This window comes from Perna viridis, chromosome 2 (genome assembly GCF_037379345.1).
Source record: "Perna viridis isolate PV_CMFRI_1.1 ecotype Kerala chromosome 2, ASM3737934v1, whole genome shotgun sequence".
NCBI lineage: Eukaryota > Metazoa > Mollusca > Bivalvia > Mytilida > Mytilidae > Perna > Perna viridis.
In genome coordinates, this window is record NC_142446.1 from 26,504,928 (window position 1) to 26,528,982 (window position 24,055).

Below are 24,055 nucleotides of genomic sequence, written 5' to 3' on the forward strand. Positions count from 1 at the left end.
ACGCCTTCCCTAAATCAGTTTTCAATTATTTCTAAGGCTTTTTTCGATAAGATTCCCAATTTGAATAGATAGAATTAAACCAAAACATGCCACACGAAATAGTCCGCCTCCTTCCGCATATAAATATGCAATTAGGCACCGAGTAAATACGTTCAACGACTCCAAAACTGTTTCTTTAAACTAACTTTGAACATGTATCTCTGAAAAGCAACGGCGTTATAAGCCAAGAAGGTTAAGTATGCACTATACTGAAACAGTTTTCCGAATGCTTAAGCTGCAATTGTAAACATAGCATAGAGTTATTCCCTGTCATTTTCAAGTGAAACCAAGCAACCCACACAACGTGTGTCGATTTATTTAGTCATCTTACCATGCCAAACTTGTAAGGGTTTTGAAGTCATGTTTATTAATTCAATCTTTTACGGCGTTTAGTTTAACGGTATCATTTTGTATTTGCATGTTTCAATTGTAAAGTGATCGTGTAAGTTGTATTCCGTTTATGCTTTCCACTAGACTTGTGTCCTCAAGAAGTCAAGTTGTGCTATAACTAGGTCCTGCATATTTACACACAATTATTGTTCACCTTTTGAAATGTGAAGCTTATTTTACCCTCTTCCTCAATGAACCACAAACAAAATCACCAGCTTATGATATAGAATGTATCAGTCTGGCAAGCACCATGCACCAGGTTTATTGCACATTCCTGCAAGATTTTGATTTAGTATGCATTACCTCATGAACACAGCAGTGAACTGAAATAAATTGTTTAAGGATGTTAGATGTCATACATATATGGACATGTGCATGAGAGAAGACAATTATTGCCTCTGATGCCTGCAAATTTAGAGTATCCAATTTACTGAGTTTTGAACTTTTCATGTACATGTATAGGTATACATGCAGGGGTCGCACTGGGCTTCGCCAATGTCGCAGTTTGCGATTTTTTATTTGATCTGGCGACAAAAATAACCAATTGGCAATTTTCTTGGCACCTAAGTTTTGTATATAAATTTGACAGGAAGTTTATCAGCAAGGGATATTTTCTCTAATTATCAAATTACGTTGGCACCTGGTCAGAGTTAACTGACCATGACCAATTTATGACTGAAAGCAATTAACGGTAATTAGACCAGAGGACTGTGACTGACAATATCCTCATGAGAGGTGTCAATCAAATGTAAATATTATTGAGCCAATCAAAGCTCTCATCATCTGGTCAAAGGTAAACACATGTGGCCATGTGCACGTGACTACATATAAGCTTCACAGCTCTCTCTAACCATGTGATACATTCAGAAAAAGACTTGCCTAATAACAGAATAAATTAAATCTAATTAACGATTATCCCATCAGGAAGTGTCTATACACTTAGAAATTAAAGAATTGATGAAAGAAAATGGATGACATTTGTTTACACTTTTGCCATGTGACCTTTTGGCGGGAAAATCGGTAAACAAATAGAATGGGGATTCCCAAAATCTAATTAAGGAAATACTATTCCGATACTAAGATAATTAAACAGGGACACAATTAATGGTCCTTGGTACAAAATGTAGTTGGTTAGAAATTTTATCACGAAAAAAAAAAAAAAAGAATCCAGTATGTTAAATTTAAAAAAAATTAAATTATATTGTAAGATAAATTAGACCATGAAGGATAAAGGTGAAAATGCTTTAAAATCAAGGACTGTGTGAGAAAAGTAATAAAGTCCTTGATAGAAATAAAATACCTGTTTCTGGAGTAGTATTTCATTATTTTATGCATATGAAAGTGACAGATTAGAGCTAAAAACCTGCTTCATTCATCCATCAAGAGTGAATCTTGTGTACATGTATGTCATGAACGGAGAGGTTATTTTGATGAATTTTACGAAACCCCCCCCCCCCCCCCCGGCTCAAATTTCTGAAAATTGGCGCCATAAAATGGCAGCTGGCAATTTTTCTGGCGACAGAATTTTGGAAGCCAGAGAAGCCCCTGTACCTGTAAGTGTAATTTCTCCTAAACTGCTCATTGGATTCATATGAAAACTTGTTTTGAAGAATTAAGAATAGGCATCATATGTAGATGTGTAATGCAGTCAGATACTATCCTATGCCTTCAAAGACATGTGTTGTAGAATTTGTCAAATTCATAAACCAATTTTGAATATATTATTGCTTTACAGTAATTGACCAATTATCAGTTGCTCTTTCATTTATATCATCTGCTCAACACTAATCAACCCTTGAGCTTTACTGTATTGTACATAGTTTAATGTCTTTTTTTAACATTCACACATCATTTTACATCGACAGATACAAATTACTTGCACTTCTTTATATACAATAATCATTTTTTTAAAATCCAATTTGAAGACAGAAGTGATGAAACTTCTGGTATATGAATAAAAGTTCTGATAAGAAGAAGCAAAACATTACCCAAAAGTAGATATAGAAATTGACAGATACAAATATAATCAGTTTCTGAAAATGTTAATTGATTAATCTCATCAAAAAAGTAAGCCAAGCAATTTGAGGTTTGAAAAGTCTTATTAAACAGCAAAACACCACTTGCATCAATGTAAGGGCTACTTGTAACCACTCAAATGATTTGTATGAAATTTTGTAGGAAGAAAGAGCATCATACTAATGTATGTGAATTGTGCATGAATGTTTGTATTCTTTTGTGAGCTTGCTCACTGTTTTCCTATTTTGTCTAGTAATGCCCTTTTGAACATTGAAATTCAAATTACAAATGTATATGAAATATACCACGGAATCAGGACGTAAGTGCAAGTCATCAGAAAAATATTGAACTGAATTTCATGAAACTTTGTAGGTAGTAGGACAAAATATGTAGTGCATATATCCAGGAAATTGTTATCCTCCCAAATTTTGTCGGAATGATACCCCTTTCAACTTAGAAATTTTCCAAAATATTCATTTGAGGCAGCCTGCCATCTCAACTCTTCTGAAGCTACTTCACTGAACATCATAATACTTAGTAGCACAGATCAGAATTGTACATCTAGCCTTGCTATAGCAGTTTGTGTTTAACAAGTGTTTCTTTGTGACTAATTCAGACAATGAGATCTACTCCTGCATTAGGAAACTCAGAAAATATCTACCAGACCACAGGTCTGGCTACATCAAAAAGTTACCTGTCCTGATTAAAATTTGCCAGCCCTGAAAATTTATGCAATAAAATTCTTTTTCAGATTCTAATGTATTTTGATGTTTAAAATTTTAACATGACAAAAAAGGATAATTTGATAAACCTAAAGATGTTTGTGATATGTATGACCTATGGCATGTCACTTGATGAAAACACACCGCAACAAGTGCTTATATAATTGAGACACTGCTGGTGACTTTAAAGAGCATTTCATTTTTAGCAGATGGATTTTTGGTCTACAACATAATTCAGCATGCAATCTGAAAAGTTCTGCTTTAAGTAAATAAAAATTAAATTTTGATTTCATTTATTGTTACTTTACTTAAACTCAGTCACTTTCAATAATTATCCTCAGACTCATCTCCAGACAATGGAACGGCATAGCTGACATTATAACTTTCCATGCAAGTTGTAACAAATTTACCATTCAAAACTCTGTTTTAAAGCTTGGAACAATTAATCGTTTTGGCCAAGATTGATCATACAATTTTATCTTTTCCTTCGGATCAAGGTCACTTTTTTGGGGGAGGGAAGTCAAAAATATTGTCGGAAAGACTGTTACATGTGATAAAGTGGTTCCTTCAAAACTGGAGGATAGTCATTTTTCAGTTGGAGATTTGGTTTAAAAATGGGGGGGTTTTAATCAGTATTTTTTTTTTTCTAGCAAAACAAGTAAATTATGTATAATGTTTATGGACAACCTCATTCGTGAAGTTTGTATTGTTATAAACTATTCTGAGTATTGGTTCTCTTGTCACTAGTTATTTTCAAAATAATGCACTTTCTTTGTTTACAGTAAATTTTCATGATCTTAAGGCATTATTATGTCTTATGAATAGTGAAGTGGAAGCCTTTTTTTTCATTAACTGCATACCATGAGGTTAAATATATGGGGAAATGTAGCAAATATTCAATGATGCTGATACCAAATTTCCAAAATCATCACAATTCTTAAGAAGTATTATTTTCTTTACTTATTGCAAACGAAACCTTGGAGATATACTGTACTGTTGAAATTACAGAAAATGTAAAATAAGAATTATAAGGGAGGTAACTGACATTTTGAATCAAGAATGGTGATTTTAAAATTTGTTAATACACGTGGCTCTACAAAATTTAGACTGTTAAATTGACAGTAATTAACAAATTTAATTAATCCATAGGAAATGGTTGGCTGTACATAAAATGCAGATGTGTTCAATTGGGATCCATTTTTTCTCATCAATAACACTGAACAGCTGATTGCTCCACAGAGAATATTGACTTGTCTTAAAACATTTCTTTACCTGTTTAGACAGCAATTAACACCTTTTGTCAAATTTTTGGCTCATTAAATAATCATAGGAATGAGAATGAAACACAAATTTTGGGGTTTGAATACCGGTGTTTCTAGATATTTTTTGACAGTTCAGAAAGCGGTATATTTTCTGTTCCCACGGTAGAACTGAAGAAAGGTTCTCATTCCGGAAGAAATGACCTACCGTCATACACATACACGTGTAGTCACAACTTTTACAAATTTAACAAAAAACAAATTCATTTTTTCCCTTTCAGTCAATATTTTTGTTTTATAAGTGCAATCGCTATTGGTTGATTAAATTAAAAATCGGCCAATGGGATTTGATTTGACACACAAAAGGGATTACCATGCTCCCTGCAGAGATCGAGTCAAAACACATGATAATGTATCGTTACTTGATTGGTTTGATTCTTAGGTTCCGTTATGAATGAGGTAATACCGAGAACTCGTTACAAAAATAGAGAAGGGTAATCCCAATCATCTGTAAAAATAGCCCGACCACCGGGCTGTTGAAATTTAATATTTGACCGCCCGATCGTAAAACAGGTAGCCTCGGGCTGTCGGCCGGGCTATAATTTCTAACTCTGCTGCATGCCGTTTGTGTTAACAGTAGAAGGTAGACATGTTGAATGTGACTCATTGAATTTTAGGATGGTCTATTCAGAAACATTGAACATTAGTGGTAATTTAGCTAGCGCTCGTCATTTTTGCCATGTACGAAAGGATTTCATAAATAACGAAAATGTTTTAGATCGTTTTCATCACTTAAAATTTGAAAAGTGTAAAAAAAAAAAATTCCATTCAAAAAGTATCTGAGATACATTTTCGTCACTTAAATATAAATGTTGTTAAAAATAGTCAGTAGAAAGTTACATTATTTCACCTGGCCTTACACTCTGACAAGTTTATGATCTCACGACCAGAAAGTATGTATTAATAATAAATATTTATTTTACAATTCTCTTTTCTTCTTGAAACAAAATCAAAATGATCCGAACTCATGATCCGAGGTCAAAGGTTACCAAAAAATTACCATCTTGTCATAGACACTGTCATAACTTCAGGGACCCCCTATACATTGTAGGATTTATTGTCCTTTTTATCTCAATGATGAAAACTTTCATATTTAATCTTAAAGATGATTTATAATAGAGAGAAACTGTACACAGGAAAATTAGTTTACTATTGTTTTTGGCTAAAACTGAGGAACTTTTAATGAAAATGATTTTAAGTAATATAATCAACTTCAGCATGTCGACTTATACCATGTTAGAGACTTTTGTCTCAGTTTCACTTCTAATTTCCATTTACTAAATATTTCATCAGCTGCATGTTTAACGTTGTGAATCTATTAAAAGTTGTATTGTGTGTGATACTTGGAGCTAAATCATATGTACACTTCCTGTTAATGGATTTTTTTTTTTTGAGTGACTTTTTGAGGCAGGATGGCCCAGTGATTAAGTTGCTGGATTTAAATCAAGATGTCAAGGTTTCCAGATGCCTACATTTGTACCTTAGCTCGGGGGTTTCAATGATTTTCTGCTTGAAATATTAGGCTTGCCTTTCCCAGAGAAGTATGTATATACATTTTGAATTTCCAAATGGTCGTAAATTTCAACGTAAGAACTTCATAAGAAAATAATAACAAAATTCACAATTTTAACATTGTAAAAAATGTCGCATGAATTGAAGGAACATGGTTATACATTTAATGCAATTCTTTGACTATAAGTAATTTTAATTTATATTTTTGTAGGCTTCACAATGTAGCCAAATGGCAACCAATGATGTTTGGTAGAGTGTAGTTATGTCAGATGAGAAGCAATTACCATTGTCTTCATCACCATCTACCATGTCAACCAACTATCTACAGGCATCTACTGGCCTTGATCATAGAAACATATCATCACCATCCAGTGCATTTGATGGAGCAGGTTATCCATTCAGCGAATTAGGAATTGGGTCACATGGATCGCCTAAATCATCTCATGGTGATCATGATTCCAAAGACGATTCTAGACTAGATCTTTACAATGATGTAAAAGGACTCGCAATCACACTTCCATTTCAAGATACAGACCCATCAGTAACTAGTACACCATCGACATTCTCACATCTTTCATACAAACCTCCAGGGTCAGGAGATGCTATGTTAAGTGCCATAAATTATAATGAAAATGATATTTTACCAGAAGCCCTTGATGTAAACCTTGCTGGACCTTTGCCAAATCTAAATGATGACATATTGTCTAACATGGGAGCTCCTGGAGACTTGTTTGATGGTGAAGGAAATGTCAGTGATCCCTATATGGACGACTATTCTCCACAGGCATCTAATGATTTTGGAGGGTTTGGCAGTGATAATTACAACATTGATTCTGATCATGGGATGCAGCCAACAGGTAGTTGAACTATTTTTCATTTTTTTTTTCAGTTTAAACCTTAAAATAGTAATCAAAAATTGAAGTCTATAAAACCCAATAAGTTAATACATGTTATGTGTAGAGCGGTAGATGCACAAACACTAGTTTCAGGTCTACTTTTTTTTTGTGGAAAATTCTCATTGCTCTTTTAACTTTCCTATTGGCGTAATTTAACCCCAAATACCAGTAACAATAACTGAATCTTAGTATACAGAAATTATAAGCATTTTTGTCCTAGTTTAGAGATGATAAAGTAATAAAATACTGCATCCACAGATGTACAATGTATGTAGTTCTCAAAGAATTACTGTGAAAGTACTATTGTTCATGGGTACCAATTTTCGTGGAAAGGCCTAACCACAAAATTTGTATTCCAATGAAAAGGAGAATCCCATTGATGTGTATACTGAAGACCACGAATTCAAGAATCCACACACTTATGTTTCTTCCCAAATCCACGAAAATTGGTATCCACAAATTGAAGTGCTTTCACTGTAATATGGTAATGAGTGTTGTAAGGGAATTTTTTTTTATCATAAACTATAGAATGCAAGCTTTGAACAACAACATTTTGCAAAAAGTTGCAATTATGTGAATGGCTATTTGGAAACAAATATTCCAGAGGCACTCTAACCTTTTTTTACATTAAATGTCTTCTGAAATACAATGTATTTCCACAATTTGGCTGATTTTCAAATTTTACCTAATTTTTGTCTTCAGTTTTATTGCAAAACATGCACTAACAACATAAAACTGTGTTAACAATGAAGTCATACATTTAACAAAAGGATTATGCAATCTTCACATTTATTTGAAGTATTTCAGTTTTTTGGACTTATTTATATTTTCTAAACAAACCTATACATTTTTTTGATATACATGTGTGAGCTTGGTCAAGTTAGAATTTTGCCAAGATTGCTAATAAATCATTTTAAGTACACTTAAAAAAAGAGGCTGAAAAACTTTGTTGATTGAATATTTTGACCATACAGCATGTGTAATTGCGATCTAGTGATCTAGTTTCAATTGACCCAAAGAGTTTCTAAAATAAAAATAGATCAAGCTAGTGTTTTGTTAACATTGATTGCTTTATTCTTACACATTTTCGTTTCTTCAACACATTTAAATTGTGTGGCATTTCCCTCATCATCAAAATGGACTTCACTCTTCATTACAGATCCTAACAAAGCTCTGGAAGGAATGAAATTACAGAAGAAACCTAAACCACAGAAATCACCAAAAGGGGGACAACTTTCACCAGCAAGACTTGCTATTTCTAGCTTGCAATGTCCTACCTGTAACAAATCATTTACCAACTCAAGTGCCTTGGCCAAACACAAACTTACACACAGTGATGAGAGGAAATACGTTTGTAATATTTGCCAAAAAGCATTTAAAAGACAGGATCATCTGTAAGAAATCTTCATTTATGGTTAATGATGTATTTTCTAATTAAGATTCTCAACAAATTGTTTCTTTTTAAACACAACCACATGGAAAGGCGAGGTATTATGTAATACTTTGTTATAATATGGACTTGGCCATTAACTCATCTAGAGGATATGAAGTATTTACTTGCAACTCTTCATGAACACCTGAGGAATTCTTTCGAAACTTTCAAGAAATGATATGTATGGGTGCATATTATGCTACAAAATGTAGAGTGTTCTTGCTTTTTTGATTGGAAGACCCAAGATTACTTTTTTCCAGTGGTGTATCATTTGATAGTCCAAAAAATGTCCTTTTTTGTCATGTCTGTAACTGATTTTGTTTATCCTCAGCTAATCTTACATTAATTATAAAATAAAGCAGATGAAACTATTAACAGATATTTATAGGTTTTATAAGGAGTGAAAGTTATGTAAAGCAAAATATCAACTAGTAAGTTATTGACATTATTGATAGCTATTCAAATTTAAAAGACGGTATCAAAAAGATCATACAGGTATATAGTGGTCATAAAGTAGAACACATTGGTATAAGGGCAGATATGATCTAGACAGCTTCATTTAAATTAATAGCTTACCTAGCTTTATATAGAAATCGAACTACAAGGTTCCTTTCCACAAAAGGAACTGTTCAGAATCAAGCAATTTGTTTAACTTGGTTTGAATTCCTTATTTCTGAAACAATTTCTTTGGGGTAGTTTAAAGCGTGAATAGCAAGGGTACTAAGATATGCTTCATCCTATAGTGTATATAGAATTTGCACTTCCCCCAAGTTTTGTCTTTGCTGTCATACACATGCATGAAGCTTCATTGTACACCTTGAAAAGCATCTTAAAAATTCTTTATATTCACTATTTTGAGCTGAAATACTTGTATTCTTTAACAATTTTTGGAAAGTCTTGAATATTTATTTTGTAGACTGAAAATATGTAAAACAGAGAGTATTCTTATAATTGTAATTATGCATTTTTTTAAAGAAATGGGCATTTGATGACGCACAGAGAAAAGAAACCATATGAATGTTCTGTTGACAATTGTACTAAAAGTTACTGTGATGCCCGTTCCTTGCGTCGTCATTTAGAAAATCACCACAATCAGACTCCAGAACAGATACATAGTGCCATAGCACTTGTGGCATCAAATGCAGCTGCAGTAATTGCAGCTGCAGCAGCTACGAATTCTGCACAGAACAAGGCGAATCAGACTACACATACAGTAGTTTCTGTTCCCATTTTACCTAGCACTGCTGCATCAAGTGAAAATTCTCAGGGGAGTGATATCAAACCATTATCATTTAGTAGTGACTCAACACCAGCTACCAGTCCTGTCTTTAATGACCCCAACCAAATGTATCAGGTGGAACATTCTCAACCAGGCAGCGTTCAGGTATATGTACAATTTTAATAATAATTAGTAGTAAAACATAAGTTATGAACAACTATTAAACAAAGCAAATTAAGTATTTTAGTTTGATCACATTAAAGTCTTAAAATATTTTCAATAAACTCTGGATTTACAGCTTTCTTCATTATCCTTTGATTGAACAAAAGGTTTTGTTCGGTGGGTGTAAAATTTGTCAATTTTGAGGCAAAAAGGTATATGAAAAATTTTGGGTGATTCTAGTTTTGATGGATGCAAAATGGTGCACTAAGTACTTATTCCCAGGTTTAATATCATTTTGTGGAATTTTGTTTTGGCATTTTTAGACAGACCATTAAGATGCATCAAATTTAGTAACCTAAAAAAATTACCTGCTTTAAAGTAATTCAATAGAAATGTTGGTAAATACATGTATTTTTAAGGTATGTAACATTTTGAAATTACATCTTTACTACAAGTAAACTCTTGTATTTTAGACAACCACACCACAACCATCCCCAGCTGTCAAACAAACATCAGAAGATGATTCTGTTGGCCAGAGGGTCCAGATGCTGCTAGACCAAGCTAGTGCTGCTCAGATTGGGACTGATGATACAATAACACTACATGGTGCTCAAGGGCAACAGACAGTCAAGATATCAGCTGATAATCTTCCACAGGCATTTACCATTCAACCTTGTAATGCACTGCTGAAACAAATGCAACCACAGAAACAGTGGCCAGAACAGGTAATACAAAGTTTTCATCCTTGTTTGATTCCACTTGAATAATTTATGGCAATAATAGGTTACCCTTCAGGTTTTAAATATGGTTTTAGTAAAATATATGAAATAAGTTAATTTCCTTTTACCTTAAAACACAGATAAAAAAATCATTCTTTTGTTTTGTGAATAACAATATTCTGCTTAATTGTAAACATTGAAACAAACGGGTAAATTATTCATTAATCATTTTTAAATTCATGTCTATGTTTTTAGCATACCATTCTAATAGAAAGAATCTTGAACTTAATTGTAGTGAAGTGATAAAAATTTTCAGCTAACACTGGCAAACTTTGTTGATTTATATTTACAAGTACATGTACATGTAAATGGCATGAGAGGTCCTGTCCATCAAACCAAAATGAAATTTGATCTCTGTATCACCTCATTGTTGTGAATTATAGTACATAATTTAGATGTTGAGTATTTAAACACTTTTGTATCTTTAAACTTTCACTTTATGTTTTTAAAATCAATGTATCTGAAATAATATAAGTACAATAACTTTGAATATATATATATATATATGTGTGTGTGTGTCATAATGTCAAGGATCGCCTAATATAGCTGAAATATTGCTGCTCGGGCATTAAACCCCAACCAGTGTTCTAAGATTTTTCATAAATTGAGGTTTCCTCAGTAAAAATCCATATAAAATCAACTTTCCCACAGTCAATGACTGCTTTCCTAACAAAACAAATCCTTACAGCATATTAAGTTTTCAACTCTCTACGGGAAAGTGTAACTAAGTACCTAACTTTCCCTGACCCAAATTTCACTTGCCCTAGGAAATAGGAATCCTAGAACACTGCCCAAAAATCAATCAATCAGTCATAATGTCAAGGCTATAATTTTTTTGTATTATTGTAATTCATGTCATTCTTGAAACGCGTTTCAATACAAGTTTTCTCTAATCTTCTGATTTTTATAAATCTAAAGGGTGAAAATTTTGATTATGCATATTGGTATCAATTTACTTAAAGCTTTTTAAATCTCTGTTTCATCTCTTTTCATCTTTTGTAGTTATAATTTTTTTTACAGAAATCATAATATTGTGTAATTTTACATTGAACTTTGAACCTATGAAGCTCCAATTATAATTGGTTAATTGTGAATTGATTATTAGTTTCATTTTCCCTTGATATGACTTACATAGTTGATTTCATATGGTAATGCAAATTATATTTTGTTGTAAGTGTACATCGGGTTCAATATATTAAAACATAGAAAGCCCTTTCTACAATTTACTGAATATTGTTAATTAGTTAATGACTTAAAAGGGCATATCTTTGATGAAAGTATTTAAGATTAACAAAATCAATTGTTGCTGTGTGCAGACATGTTAGAAATTCAAAGTATTATATATCCTCAATTTTCAGTGTTCCAAAGCCAACAGTACACAAAGCAGCATACACTCTAGTTCTCCAAGAAGTGGAGAACCATCTCCAAGTTATCTGCAGCAAGTCAGTCCCATAAGCCCTGTTCCAAATGCACAAGTTACAACTCCTAGTCCAGTACAGGTCCCTACACCTCAGAGGAATTGGACTGATACTGTATCACCTGTCAATTTAGATAAAAATGGGTTGGTAATTCTTCTTAATTTGAAGTTTATCAGTATGATAAATTTACTTGATGTGTTATAGTTTAGAAACTATTGGTGATTTAGTTGATATTCCAATGTATTGAATGACTAATTATGAAAAGGTTCATATATGTCAAAGTGTTTAATTACATGTAATAGACCTATCTTATTCATATTTAACTTCAGAATGCTTTCTTATACACATACCTTATTCACTTTTTTCCCTATTCTTTTCAGAGATGAAGTGAATAAACAGACAGAATGCTCTATTTGTAAAAGGGTATTCAAGAATGTACAGGCACTTAATGGTCATATGCGTTGTCATGGAGGATATTTCAAAAGGGTAATTTTAATCTGTAACCCATTTTATAATTAGCTTACCTTTTTTTATTAGGATTATTTAGAAAACATTTAGAGCGCACTGCCAAGCACTTAAAATCATTGCTATTACATATGTATCTCTGATCAGGATACTTAGGTTTTTCTGCCATGGGTCATTTTGAGGCTCATCTCTTCATACTATATTCAATGCCAAGTGAACACATACTTTTTTTAGCTTATCTTGACTAGACGTCCAAGTGATCTAATGCCATTGTGTTGCATCTGTTGTCCATGAACTTTTCACATTTTGTTCAGTTACAAAAAACTGTTAGACAGATGTTGAACTTAGTTGGCAGAAATGATAAATAGAAGAGCCTATGTAGATGATCTACGTATATTTGTGGATTTGTCTGATTAAACAATTTGACTGCGATGAGTTATCTTGACTTCTTATTGACCAGTTTTCAAAGATTATTCCTCTGAAACCACAGATATCTATATTTTGAAACTTGATAGGGTGATTGACCTCCATACCCCTGCAAGCTGTCAACTTTTTTACGCCTAGAGTGGACTAACTTGCGGCTGCAGACACTCAAAGTCGTCATTGGGACTTTTGCAATTGGAATATGTGAAGTGTAATAATGTATATCTGGATTAGAATTACAGAACACTTCAAAATTTTACAATATTAGTGTATGATATGTTATCACTTGAACAATAAAATACTTTCAAATTGCTTGGCATTGAAAGGGTAAAGAAAACAAGGGTGAGAATGGTTTTCATTTTTAACTTTTAAATAGTATGATATGTTATCACTTGAACAATAAAATACTTTGAAATTGCTTGGCATTGAAAGGGTAAAGAAAACAAGGGTGAGAATGGTTTTCATTTTTAACTTTTAAATATTAATGTCTGTTGAAGGACACAAAAGAGGAGAAAAAGAATAAAAAGAAGGACATGGCACCCCCTAAATCTACTCCTAAAGGGAACAAATTGATAGCCAGCATGCCTCACCCATCTCCTTTAGATCAGGTTGGATCACCACCTTCTGGTTCAGGTAAAAGAACATGCATCTTTTGTGTCTTGATTTGCTTTATTGTTGAAACTGTATTATGCTCTAGAATAAACTTTTTTTTAAAAAATACAGCAAACAAATATACTTGTATTATTAAATATCACAGAAATCATAGTCATAATGAAAATGCATTAAATATTATATAATGAAGTACATACCTGCTAAAGACTGCACGTTAGTAAAATATGTAAGATACAGTATTCAACTTTTGAAATAAGTGTGCTTATGCTTACACTAAATATTGTAAATAATTGATTAAATGATAAATAACATCTATTTATTTGGTTATAGGATCAGTACTTCAACGTTCAATATACAAATGATATCCTTACCAATCAAGGCAAATCAAACATTGACTGATCAAACCACAATAAAATACTAAAACTCTAATAACAGACCGGGATTAATTTTTTGAGATATTACATGTAGACTGTGTAAAAATTATGGGTCAGAATTGAGCACTTCCTTAACTTAGTATAAATTTATTACTGTTTTCTTGTATTTGCAAAGTTTTGACCTCTTTCACCCTTGACAGAAACTTCTGCTGAATATAAGGCCAACATTTTTTTATAATCTGTTTTATGGAATTTTTTTTTATTGGGTCAAGGGGAGCAAATGATAATAAAAATAAAAGTCAAAATTCTGGCAAGTTGATAAAAAAAAATAATAATAATAACAGTAATTATTTTTCCTTTTTATTTTTTTTTTTTGCTATTCTAAATGTGTGAAAAGTAAAAGCTTTTGAAACCCAATTTTAATATATATTTACATATAGATAGATATATTGAGATTTACACATAACTTTCAGTGTAATATTGCTCGCTGGTGTGTTGGGCAGTGTGTGATAATGTTGTCTGGTTTATTAGCATTTATTATATTATCATGCAGCTCATGCTTGAGTTAAAATATATAAATCCTTGTGGAGCTGTTTGCATAATAAAAATGTTCGTGGGATCATTGCAGGACACCTTTGTTATGGCCACTGCAGCCTTTTCATCGATAATCTCTTCAATTTTTTCATTGATGGATGGAGAAAGATTCACCTTTTCTGTATTCTCTAATAATAGCGATTTTGAATAATCGTAGGCCAACCCTCAACCATGTTGTTGTGGTCGGCCATTGATCTTCAGTGTTTTTTATTAACTAAAGATAAATTCTGAGAGCTTCCAATAGCATAATGAAATAAAACGATCTCTGATTGGTCACTTCTTTTTTACTTGTGCAATGAAAACTCACGATATATTTTCTTTTATTTTTAGCATGGGTTTTTCTCACAAATATTCCAGGAGTGGGCGGAATTTACAAAAATAAAACGACATTCACATACTTTTATTTTTATTTTATTTTTGTCTAAAATAGGGTCGTCAGTCCTGTAAAACAGATTATAAAAAAATGTTGGTCTAATGTTTAATCACAATCAAATTTAGATCTGAATCAAGTTCGATTATTGTGCCTATAATTGCCAAAATGTTCAGGGTTATATCAAACTGACCCTATGGAACATTTTATTCCTTAGTTTACTCATTGAAATTTCAAATGCAGTTTTAGCAAGATGGTTTTTACTTTGTGTGTAACTAGTTTGGTAAGTTGTTAACTAACATCTTAGACCTACCGCATTTTGATGTATATAATGCACATATTTTTACATGGAAATAATTTCCAAAGAATGGCGATGCACATTATGCATCACTATATAAGAACTGGCTATGAAGTGAAGGATTTTTGTACAAGAAAAGATGTTGCACAATGAAAATACACAAACTGAAAGAAATGTTATTGAAAGAAAAGTTTATCAAATCATCATCCATCTTTAAGCATTGAATTTTAAATGTTATTATCTTCAAATCATACTCAAATGTCCTAATAATATGTTTCGGACAAAAGTTGTATAATATTTCTTTCTTATAAAACACAGTTAAGAGATTAAGATGGAACAACTAAAACCCAAAAAGTAACAGGTCCTTTTTTGCCAAATCCTCCTTATTAAATGCTTTTGAAGCTGAAAATGATTATTTTAAAACTTACCTTGAATGTTTCTTACAATTTTCTTCCTCAAAAGTATGTTTTAAAATGAAAAATTTCAAAACTTGAGTTACAACAAAAACTAGAAATGTCCAATTTTCCCTACTTGATGTTGTTTATAAGCCATTTCATACATCCTGTGTTAATTTTATCATGCTTTGAAATTAAAATGATTCAATTTATGTAGCCACTGATCTTTACATGATGTTTTAGAGTGTATATAAGTTTCCTTCCTTCAAATTTTTGTAGGAAAAGCCACATTAAGTTAAATAAATAGACCAATCAAATGCAAAATATTGATCTTTTGTCTTACAACTTTCTACTGCAATCTGTGTCAAAAAAAAACTTTTTTCACACATTTTGACCTTCAAAATTGCACTGTGTACAATACACAAAATGCAGTAGTTTGGATTGTAGGATTGACAAGATATCTACCTCCAATGGGCACATTGTTTCTCATTTAGTTGTGTAATGTAGAAACTGACTTGCTGCATTTGATATTTACTTAGGTTCAGTCTATGGTAGCCAGTTACAGTCCCCTGTTTCAGTAGAATCAGGAAGTGAGGCACCATCGGCCATTGTTGTACAACCTATTGGATTTGATCAGTTGCAGGTATGAGAATTTAGAGTACTTTTTTTATTATACCCCCTCTCCTTGTGTTCCTTGTGTCTGTGTTTATGTTAATAATGCTTTTTTCCATCACAGCTTTCTCAGCAACTACCTCATTACAATGGCTTGAAATTTAAACACATTCTTCCTTTAAGTATGCCATATGGTGGGACCTATTTACTAAAACACTTGCACAAATCAAACTGAGACCTTAAGAAAATGTACATAGGAAGCTCCCCACCCTTTACCATATGCTTCCATGTATTCGTGTATTCCACGCACCTCCTTATTAGCAAGGCAGATCGACAAAAAATAGTTTCTGTGTAAAATGCACACTGGGAAGTGAGGAAAAAATCACTGGCAGAAGACCACATTGAGATGAAAGGATTCTTGGTAAATTCCCTGAATTGTGTATCCTTTCATCGTTAATCTTTTAAATAAAAGGGTTTTTCTTTATGTTTCCCTGCGTTTGCACAAGCCATTTATTGATTGAAATACAGTGGTGTATTTCACTAAAACAAAGTGTCAAGTCTAACCTTTTATAAAAAAAGATGTTTTAATTTGCCAAGCTTGTTATTGGTATTTGACATCTGGAAACAGTTCATCAAGCGAATTAATGGATTAGTGACAATTGTTTTCACTTATTAAATAGATCTTTTTGTTATTTGATAATTATAAAAATGGGCCTGAGGACAGGTTGGCACTCCCATTATTGTGTATTTAAAACGCCACCACACACAGGTGAAGGTTATAATTAGGACAACATGTTTTAGGGAAAAATTAGAAGCTAGTCATGGTTTTTCGTACAAACTATAAAATGCAAGAAAACAGAATTGATGGATAAAACAACTACAATACAAAATGGCTCAATGTTTTCTTTTGTTGACTACTTCTGGTTCTGATTCCTGAAAAGTACGGACCCCGAAAATTATGTCTCCAGAAAAAACTCTAGAAACTCAATGTTCTACAGTGCACCTCCTTCCTGGGACAAAGTTGAAAAAAAGTGTGTGGAATACAGGGAAGAATATGGTAATTGTATCCCCCACAATTGAAGTTTGAGGGATGTATATGTTTCACCCTGTCTGTCAGTCCGTCTGTCTGTCTGAAGTATTTTCTTAGCAGCTTGCAGCATTGTTATGTAACTTAGTGGGATGTAATATAAACACATGGAGACATACATACTGTCAGAAATTTATGTTTGGCAAAAGTTGTAGAAGTGACAGCTGTTTGAGCTTACCGGTAGGCATTTTTCAGCAAAACTTGGTCTGATGCGTTGTTCGCAACTCCTCCTCAATGACTTACAGGATTGTAATAAAATTCAGTGGAGTTGTAGATTACCATAATGGGATGTCTATATTGTTGGGAATTTATGTTTGGGCAAAAATTGTAGTAATGATGTTGGACTTAAGCATTTTTCATCATAACTTGGTCTCATGTGTTGTCCGCAACTCTTTCTCAGCAACTTGCAGGTTTGTTATGAAACTAAATGGGATGTTATATTACCATATTGGGATATGCATATTGTCAGGAATTCATGTTTGAAATAAATTTGCATTATATTCTGTCATTATGTTGTCACTAAAAAAAAATAGTACTGATTGTGGTTTGGATTTGGCTGTTTCAGAAATGGCAGAAAATTTTTTTTTCAAAAGTGCTTAGTTTATCTCCCATAAAAATTGTGTCCAATATGAATCATGGTTCCAAACTGGTCCTCCAATGTACAGGCTGCGGGTATGAGTTCTGTTAGGGGCAATGTCTTGTTTTTTTTTTTTTAATTTCCATTTTTTTGTTTTTCAGTTAAGAAATTTATTCATAAAAAGGGGATGTTTTCCAGTTTTTACACAATAATTCAAAAACTATTCCAACAATTAAAGTGAAACTATGGGAAAGTGTATACCGGTATATCTATAGTGGGAAGAAGCTCCCTTAGATTTTCATTTTTAAATTCCAATTTTTCATTATTGACTTACCGAATTGTATTCATATAAAAGAATGATGTTTTCCAGATTTTTGCACAATAACAAAAAAAAATGCTTTCACCTATTACAATGAAACTTTTGGAACCTATATAAATCCATTTTAGAAAACTCCCTTTTGATTTTTTCAAAAAGCATGTGCAAATGTTTATGGAGAATTGACAGAAAATCTTCTTAGTAGCTCAGTGAAAAGTTATTATTATTATTTATTGCATTCCCCAAGTGTCAAAAGACAAATCGTAAATTTGTGGGGCGTCTCCCAGACACAAATTTAGGAAAGTTTGACTTTGAGTGTTTTGGCTGAACAGTTGTGTCCATGTAGAGTGTGGGGCATCACTTTGCCTAGTTAAGTACAATAATTATATTGTTGGCAGATTGATTTTGAGTTGATTTGTTTTATGAAAATATTTATGAAACTGTTAATGATTGATTGCAGCAAATACAAATACAGCAACAGCAGGGGGAACTCCAGCAACAACTTCAGCAGCAGTTACAGATTCTACAGATGGAACAGTCCAATGTAGAATTCAAAATTAACCAACTAAAGGAGCAGATTCAACAACAAAATCAGCAGCTTACACAGAAACAGGTAGCGGTAAATAATACTTTTTTTTTCTTCCACATAACTAAAAAATAAAAATGAACATATATATATGTTACAGTTGTAGTAGCAAAGAATTTTTATTAATAGAACTACAGAATCAGATTTTCATTATCACACTGTTGTTATTTTTGTTAAAATAATTGGGAAAATGTAACTGAAATAGTGATAGTATCACTTAACTTTTCCTACTAATTACTAAAATTATATATCAAAAGCTAAAAGATTCTAGTAATTCAGTAATATCCCTTGAATGTATGTGCATAAATTGATGTAACCAGTTTTCAAATTTTACAGGAACAATCCATGCAGCAAGAATTACAACTTCAGTCTGCTTTACAACAACAAATAGTTCAACTTCAGCAGCTCCAAGTTGACTCCGCTCAGAATCAACAAAGGCAGAATATTCTACAAAATATAAATACTGATATAACGCTGAAACCTCTTGATCAAAAGCTTAAAAAGTTAACTGATGGAGACATATCAATCATGCACAATCTTCACAATCCTACGGGGACACAATTCTTACAATCCCTGCAGCAAAATCTGGCAGCCAAAGAGGAGGCAGAACGGCAAATTCAGCATAATTTAGCAGCTAAACAGGAAGCAGATAGGCAAATTCAACAAAATCTTGCAAAACATGAAGCTGATAGACAACTGCAACAAAATATAGCTGCAAAACAAGAGGCTGATAGGCAACTTCAGCAGAATATTGCTGCAAAACAAGAAGCAGAGAGGCAGTTGCAGCTAAAGCAAGAGGCAGATAGGCAAATGCAGCTAAAACAGGAGGCAGATAGGCAGCTTCATGATATACAGGCAATCCTTAAGTTAGAGGCAGAGAATGAAACAAATTCTCAAACACAAAGGAAGCAGCCCATTAGCAAAGAAGAGATGGAGAAACATCTAATGCAGCGTCTACTTTTACAGACAACAGTTGGTGGTACTATTGACCCATCTGTAACTTTCCAGGTATGATTATCTGCATCATTGAATGAATTGCTTTTGTAACACCCACAGTATGTTCTTATGCCCCACATTTTTAGTTTTATTGCTTCTGTTCGCAGAAATTTTGTCAGCCCATTTTCATCATTTCTGCTTCTTAACAACCCCTTGAATATTTGCAGTCATTTAATGTTATAGAGATTTTGACAAAATTTGTCTGTTGACAATTAGTTTCACTATGAAATTTTTCCACAATGCTCTACACCACAACAGTCAGATTATGATTGATTTTCTTAAAATTTTGTATACATTGCTTATTTCTTGATTGATTGTACATGTATTGTGTAAAGTAAAAAAAAGGAGCTTCATAAGTAACACAAACAATGATAACTGATATTTGTTTAGAATAATAATGATAACTCCTTACTTCTATTTCTTACATGATTTTTCAACTACCTACCTAACAGACTGTATTCACTGATGTTTTTTTTTTTGTTTTTTTTTTTTCGACAACCATGTTGATTTCTTCAGTTTTTTTCTGAAATTTTACTGTAGTTGACTAGTTATGTAGTGTACTTAGCTTTTTGATTTTCACTATTGTGAGTTATTAATGAGTTTGCATAATGTTAACATGTTATGCACCATTGATTTAGCTGTTACAATTGTAAACCCGGGTCAGGTCAGCCATATCTAGTTTACATCTTTACATTGTGCCTGATGTACTGATCCCATGGTTAAATTATTGACCATTAATATTGAAAATAAGTATTTGCCACATATATGTACTTTTGATGTTGAAATAGGCCTTAGAACAATGTCTAATTGTTCAAATTAGACAATTGCTATATTTTTCTATCAGTGACTGGCATGTTTGGCATCTTGGTCTGTACGTGTATATAAACACCCTATTTTGTCTCCTAAATGCAGTTAAAGCATGATTTATTCAACCTTGTCCTCTTACAGGTTACACCTTCCTCATATTACATTGATGATACTTAGTTTACTTTTATCTCTAGAACATTCAAATATCCAAATTGTAGTTTATTTGGTAAATTTCGATGTTTAATACTTAGGCACCTACCATTTTATTTGTGAGGTGGGCCTGGATCTTTTTGAAAAGAAAAGTTAATGTTACAAATTTTGGAGAAAAAATATTTTTACTCATCCATTTAAAAAAATAAAAATAAAGATTCTTTATTTTACCCATTACTTAACAAGGCAGACTGATTTTGGTTACTGCTGAAATATAATGAAAACTGTTTTATGCTTGCATGAACATAAAATTCTTATCCAACATTGAATATCAGTCCCCCTTTCAGGATAAAACAGTTATAACCTGATATCCACACTGAAAATACTCTGTCAAACATAAATTCAGGTCAAAGTTATTAGATGTGTCAATCTAAGAAGTTGTCTCCATATTTGCAGGACACAGTTCAGGCGTAAACATTTGTTGTTAGCATAGATGTAATTATTGTATTTCTTGTATGTTTTTAATTATAGCATGGTGTTCAAGCTAAGGCCAGTAATCTCTCCCCAATCCAACACATTGGACAACCGAAAGCAAGTATTCAATCAACAAGTTTTTCTCATAATATGGGCCAATCAATGCCTAATAATCAAGGTCATGTAAATAGTGTTCTCTTGGAAAAAATGAAACAGCAAGTTTTCAGTACCATACCGTACAGTTCTGGACAGTCACCTGCCCTGATACACCACCTACCACAAGCCAAAGAAGAATCCACACCTGATCCTGCTTCCGTCCCCACTACTCAGGTAGGTATCACATTAAATTTAAATGATTTGATGTTTTTATCAATACAAAAATGATACTGGGTTGTCATTGTAAAAAATAGATCTTTCAGTGTGTGATTTTAATCTTTGGTAGACTATAAGTGTAGGTGGAGTGTAAGTCAATCCGCCTATAATCATCACAAGATTTCTGGTACCTAGCCTTGACTGGCTTATAAGTCAGACTGATTTCTGACAGCTGCATCACAAACATCCTAAGTTACTCAGTTAGAATACCTGTTTGTTTTGATAACCAATAAATGTTGAAATAAATAATTACAAGCCATAGTTGTTTTTATGTTACTTAGTAATTTTTGACAAGCTGTATGCATTGTCTTGATACAGCCATTTTTTCATTCATTCTAATTTGGGTACAACTAATAACCCAAATTAAAATCATAAATATATGGAACAGCAAAGAATAAAACAGAAACTTTATGACACTCTTACATCTCATTTTTGAAGATATTTCAGTTAAGAGGTTTTATCTTAAGACTAAGAAATTCATAAATAGAATTGTCATACCAACTAAAATGTTGAATACTTTTGTCACATATTATGGTATGTTATTGAATCATGTTTCTATTACAACTTTGGGTTGTTGGTTATATGAATGTACACAGGTAAATATGAATAAAGTAAAAGGCCAGTATTGTGGCAAAATAAAGACTGAACACTAAATGTTTTCTTACTGCATCATATTTTAGCTGTAAAAGGTAGAAGATGAAAACAGTTTTTCTATAAAACTGAAGTTCACAATATAACATTGGGGTAAACGGTGCCGGTCTGGCTGTATTGGTGTCACACTCGTGTCAGTTATCAAGCTTTCAACATTTTCAAACCAAAAGTTTTAGTTAATAAGCTGGATCTTGTCTTTAAGTCGGAACCCTTCCCAGCAGTTACAAAGTTGGTCCCAAAATTCCGACTTATGGCAAGTATATACGGTAGATGAATATTTTTACTGTCATGTTCATCTGTCCATCACACTTTGGGTTAGTTTACCCTTCAGTGGTTGTGTAAAGGAAATCTCAGATAGCTCACCAGGCTTGACACGGCTAAGCAAGTATCTTATTGTATCAACGAATGTTAAAACAGATCAGTTGTTGATCATGCATCAGGTTTATCATTGAATTGATATTCACTGAGTATATAATATTTTTCAGGTACCTGCAAGACCAACAATTGTACAAAGACAGGTGTCATTTGAAGAAACTCAACACCAAACTCAATTTCCTATTGAAACACCAAGTCCTCAGCAGATAACAAATCATCAACTTCAACAGCTTCTTCAACAGAGGAATGATACACTTAACAGCCAGCAAAGTGCCAGTGGTTTTTCTGAACCAATGAGACACATAGATCTTTCTCCACCTCCCATGACTCTCAACCCAAACTCTATCCAATCAAACTTACAGACAGCTATTGCACAAATACCTCAGTTTGATCTTAAAACACCAACAGAGCCTTCTAATGTAGGACAGTCATTTGTACCAGGACAGTCACAACATTTCAAAGGTGATGTAACCTCAACAGATCAGGATTTGTCTCTCATTCTAGAAACTATTGGAAACCCTTATCAAAAATCTTCTTTGTCAAGTGCTAAAACAATATTACCTTCACAGCAGTCAGGGCAGGAGAAATCCATGATTGCACCGTCAAGTCATGGTCAGTTACAGGACAATAGGAGATCTACAATAGTTTATTCACATTTCTTTAGTGATCAGGGAAATGGGATTGAAAATTTATTAGGAAATAAAGATGTGCCATTAATAGACCCACCAGGGCAAAAAGCTAAGTCAGATCATCCTTTATATAAACCAGAGGCCAGAAAACCAGAACCAAAGGCAGCTGAACAAAACCCATTTTTGTTCCCTGGTGTGGATGGCAATCATAATGACTTTGCTCGTCCAGAGAACATAAAAAATACTAAACACCATAGACATAAAACTAATCCTGGTGAACATACAGAATTGAAAAGAAGACTGTCAGTAGGAAATGAGCATGATCTTGACTCCACTAGTAGTATTCTACAAGGAATGGGTAGTAATAATAAAGGGCATACAAGTAGTGCTAAATTTAATAATTCTATTAGTGCTGTGACTTTTAATAAAACTAATATGAAGCCAAGAATGAGGAGTAAATCTGGTGATGATTATAAATACTACAGGTCTAACAGTGAAGATCATACATTCATGAGACCAAGAAGTCAAACTGAGGAGTGCTTATGGAAGTATAAACAAAAATCAGTTGATTCCTTTGATCAGCCTTTATCTAAGTCAGATGGTGCTGGTCTGTTTAGAAATCCTAATTGTCTTACAAACTTTCATCTGCGTATAAAACGTAAACATCGACCAGCTCCTCTTTTCATTCCTGGAAATGGTGGTTCTGGAGGTTTCCAGAGTCGTTTGAGATCTCCACGAGTTTTGACCGGTGAACACAAAGGCAATACCCCTCCCCCTTACACCCCTCCGCCTATGCTCAGCCCAATACGTAGTGGATCTGGTTTATTTTGGAATATACAGCGACCTCCAATGACTCCAATGACAGCACCAGTCACTCCAAGGACCAGTCTACTTGCCATGAGTAGAAGTAAGTCATTGTTTTCTTAAATAACACACTTGTCTTCCACTGTGTTTCTATTTTAGAAGTTGTAATGTTTTAGTAGGGTTG

The 24,055-nt window shown here is 33.0% G+C and overlaps 1 protein-coding gene across 5 annotated transcripts in view; it reads left to right on the plus strand.

Moving 5' to 3' along the window:
- Window positions 1–95: 95 nt before the first annotated feature.
- LOC148624265 (uncharacterized) overlaps window positions 96–24,055 on the plus strand; it is a 47,379-nt gene continuing 23,419 nt past the window's right edge. For 2 of the 5 annotated variants that reach the window (XM_088566886.1, XM_088566890.1), the window contains exons 1-13: window positions 96–231; window positions 6,210–6,855; window positions 8,054–8,288; window positions 9,302–9,710; window positions 10,181–10,432; window positions 11,845–12,047; window positions 12,285–12,390; window positions 13,290–13,425; window positions 15,975–16,078; window positions 18,488–18,646; window positions 18,950–19,621; window positions 21,098–21,370; window positions 22,549–23,974. In XM_088566886.1, coding sequence (XP_088423012.1) covers window positions 6,261–6,855; window positions 8,054–8,288; window positions 9,302–9,710; window positions 10,181–10,432; window positions 11,845–12,047; window positions 12,285–12,390; window positions 13,290–13,425; window positions 15,975–16,078; window positions 18,488–18,646; window positions 18,950–19,621; window positions 21,098–21,370; window positions 22,549–23,974 — 4,570 coding nt within the window. In that variant the 5' untranslated portion in view covers window positions 96–231; window positions 6,210–6,260. Of the gene's footprint in view, window positions 6,028–6,209; window positions 6,856–8,053; window positions 8,289–9,301; window positions 9,711–10,180; window positions 10,433–11,844; window positions 12,048–12,284; window positions 12,391–13,289; window positions 13,426–15,974; window positions 16,079–18,487; window positions 18,647–18,949; window positions 19,622–21,097; window positions 21,371–22,548; window positions 23,975–24,055 lie in introns of all 5 variants that reach the window. The other 3 variants (XM_088566889.1, XM_088566887.1, XM_088566888.1) reach the window with 3 other exon arrangements.